This window comes from Sinocyclocheilus rhinocerous, unplaced genomic scaffold (assembly GCF_001515625.1).
Source record: "Sinocyclocheilus rhinocerous isolate Xijiao unplaced genomic scaffold, SAMN03320098_v1.1 scaffold2052, whole genome shotgun sequence".
In the NCBI taxonomy this organism is placed as follows: domain Eukaryota; kingdom Metazoa; phylum Chordata; class Actinopteri; order Cypriniformes; family Cyprinidae; genus Sinocyclocheilus; species Sinocyclocheilus rhinocerous.
Genome location: NW_015664223.1, coordinates 62,973 through 66,607, shown reverse-complemented (window position 1 = coordinate 66,607; position 3,635 = coordinate 62,973). Strand labels below are relative to the sequence as shown.

The following is a 3,635-nucleotide window of genomic DNA, read 5'->3' as shown; positions in this document are numbered from 1 at the left end:
ATCTATCTATCTATCAATCATCTATCTACCTTCTATCTATCTACCTATCTATCTATCATCTATATATCTATCAATCATCTATCTACCTATCTATCTATCTATCATCTATCAATCATCTATCTACCTATCTATCTATCTATCATCTATCAATCATCTATCTACCTATCTATCTATCTGTCATCTATCTATCATCTATCTATCTATCTATCATCTATCAATCACCTATCTATCTATCTGTCATCTATCTATCATCTATATATCTATCAATCATCTATCTACCTATCTATCTATCATCTATCAATCATCTATCTACCCTCATTAAAAAAATATAAATCTCTAAAAATAAGCAGAGTTATGCTTTAGTAACTTCTTGATACTGTGGTCCTATTGTGAGGAAACAGGTTACAGAATCAAGAAATGACTGAAGCATGAATGTTTTTATAATTTACAGTTTATTTTTTATCAAGTTCATTTTTTTCTAATTTAGCAAATATGTCAAATAAATCAATTTCATTGCAGTGTTTACTTTTATTAATGTTAATTGTTTTTTATTTGTGAAAAAATAAACTAAAATAATTAGAAATAAATAATTGTAAAATGAATAAACATTTGTAAAAAAAATAATTTGAATTTGATAAATTAATAATCTGTAAAATAAACAGATTTATTCTTTAGTAACGTATTGATTCTCTAATCACTATTTTTCACAAATAAAAAAAATTGTTGAAACATGAATAAAAACGACAAACTGCAATGAAATTAAGATTTTTTTTTTTTACATATTTAATAAATTAGAAATAATAAAAAATGCAATAATTAAAAAATGCAATCTGAAAAATAAAACGATTTATGCTTCACTAACTTATTGATTCTGTTATAATATAATAGTTTTCACAATTAAATACTTAAAACATTAATTAGCATGAAAAGTTATCAGAGAAAAACATCTCATATCACCTGCTGAAATGTTCCTATTAATACATTTCCCTTCCAAATGTGCATTCTGAATAATAAATACGCTTATTTCCCAACTAACCTGCTGCAGTCAAGGTCGTCTTCTCTTTAACAATGTTTTTCTCTTACTGATCATATTTCATAGCTGTTTACATTTTTTAAATGAATTTCACTGATAAACACCCTTACAAAAATCTGCCATGGTTTTACTACAGTAAAATTGTTAAAAAGCGCTATATAAATAAAGGTGACTTGACTTGTAAATATGTAGTAACCATGTTTTACTATGTTTTCCGCGTACTGATTTCCATTTGTATTGCCACAGTTTTACTACACATACCTTGGTTACGTTTCGTAAGAGAAGTGTTAAAGTAGATGAATGATTTGCATTAAAGAAATTGAACAATGTTGAACATTTTGGCTAATTAATCTTAAACAGTGTAACGCGCCGACAGTGTGACTTTGAATATTAATTAAGAGTTTTGGCATAAATATGTGAATTACATACAGAATGAAAAATGACAGAATAATGACAAACATTTAATACAAATGAATAAATATGTTCATTCTGATCTTATATTCATCAGGTCTCGCACACAATGCAGCAACGCAAAATATACATTCACACACACACAGACACACACACACACACACACACAGTCACAGCTACAGCTTCACAAAGACCTCACTAGAGGGATAGTTCAGTGTTAATTTAATCATCCTCAGGCCATGCAAAGATGTGAGTTTGTTCTTTTCATCTTGTTTGCCATCCGAGATTGGAAAAAGATGTTGAGTAAGAAGATTTTTTTGAGAAGATTTAACTTACTGTATGCAAAGGAGAGGAAATGTATGTGTAAAAAAAAAATATATATAAAAATTGTTGCTTGAAATGAAATAAATGTTAACTGACATAAAAAACGTATTTTATTTCAGCTAGTTTTTAAGGCAAAATGTCTCATTTTCATTTAGTTTACCTTCATGTAATAAAAAAGCTCAAACTAAAATAAAAATATTTAAATAATATAAAAATTGTTGCTTGAAATAAAATAAATGTTAACTGAAATAAAATGAAATATAAAAAACTTAAACATATTTTATTTCAGCTAGTTTTTAAGGCAAAATTTCTCATTTTCATTTAATTTAACGTCATGTAATAAAAAACTGAAACTAAAATAAAAATTAAAAGTTAGTAAAATAATATATGCATTTTAAAAACAACAAAACTAATAATATGAAAAAAAAAATCACACAACAAAAATACTAAAACTTTAAAATTAACAAGGCAATATAAAAATACAATCAAATTCAAAACATTAACAAAATCTATAATAGTATCTCAATGAAACTAAAATAACTGGTTTAAATTGAAATACTAAAATAACTTTAAAAACAATGAAAACTATACATTGTAAAAAGATGTAAATAAAAGAATCAATACAACTAATTTAAAAAGATGATTTAAATCCATTTTAGAAGTAAAATTTCATGTTTAATTCAATTGTGAAATTTACTAGCAGTGAAAATTGAAAGAATCAGGCTCATGTTTGCATTTTATTCTGTCTCTGGCCATAATTCTGAACTTGATGTCAGGATTAGTCATAAAATAATTGATCAAATTGTTATTAATGCAGCTCAGATTCAGACAGGAATCATGTGTTTGTGTGTTTTTCTGCTGATTAAGTGAAAATACGAAACGACTTCACCATACGAATGATTATTAAAAGCAAAAATGCCACAAAATGCACACATTTAGTGAGAAAGTGTGATGTGAAAGAGCAAACCAGACAGTGTTTTTGGAATCAGCAGCACTAAATGAATAAGAAACGAGTACTGCTTCATTGAGGCAGTGTGACTGAACGATGGGGTTGTTAGGATGATTGTTAAAGGGGTTATGAGTGACCTGTGTTGTAGTGTTTGGTGCAGTAGCCCAGCTCCTTCTCGTCTCTGATGATGAACTGCGGTAGCGTCAGACCCTCGGCGACCTGAACCGGACCTTTATCAAGCCACTCGAAGATCAGGTCGTTCATCGTGTAGCCGACTGGAGAAAACATGAGCGGAAACACTGCGTTACTGCTGTTAGCCTTCATTAGAATAATAATAAAAAACACTTTCAGTTATACCTTCATTAAATAGTCATTTAGTTTAAGGTCAAGTACTAAGATAGACTAAAATTGAAAATAGCTAAAAAAAAAAAAAACTGAAAAAACAATAAAACTAAATAGGCATATTAAAAAACAAACTGACAAAAATGCACAACAAAATGACTAAAACTTTAACTAAAATTTTAAATGAAAACAACAAATATAAAAATAAAAACCAATTCAAAATATTAATACATTTTATAAAACTAAAAATAACTAAAGAACATAAAATAGCAAGACAAAATCTAAAATTAAAAAATTAAAAAACTATTCAGACGTTAAAAAATAAATAAATAAAACCGATAAAAAGTTAAACAAAGTGACTAAAACTTTAAAATAAAAATGAAAGTGGCAATATAAAAAAAAAAATCTAAATATTACTAAAATATAATGTCAATATAAAATATAATATATATAATATATAAAATATAAATATAATAAAAATAAAAATAACAAAACAACTTGAAAACTTCAAACTTCAACTAGAATTAAAATAAAAAAAAATCTAAATATTACCAAATGTCATAAAACTATAAAATA

General features: G+C 26.3%; 1 protein-coding gene across 1 annotated transcript in view; it reads right to left on the bottom strand.

Annotated features, from left to right (window-relative positions):
• Positions 1-3,635, bottom strand: part of LOC107730015 (glycine receptor subunit alpha-2-like) — a 26,959-nt gene that overhangs the window by 6,524 nt on the left and 16,800 nt on the right. Inside the window, exon 6 of the mRNA XM_016540762.1 lies at positions 2,847-2,992. Coding sequence (XP_016396248.1) covers positions 2,847-2,992 — 146 coding nt within the window. The remainder of the gene's footprint in view (positions 1-2,846; positions 2,993-3,635) is intronic.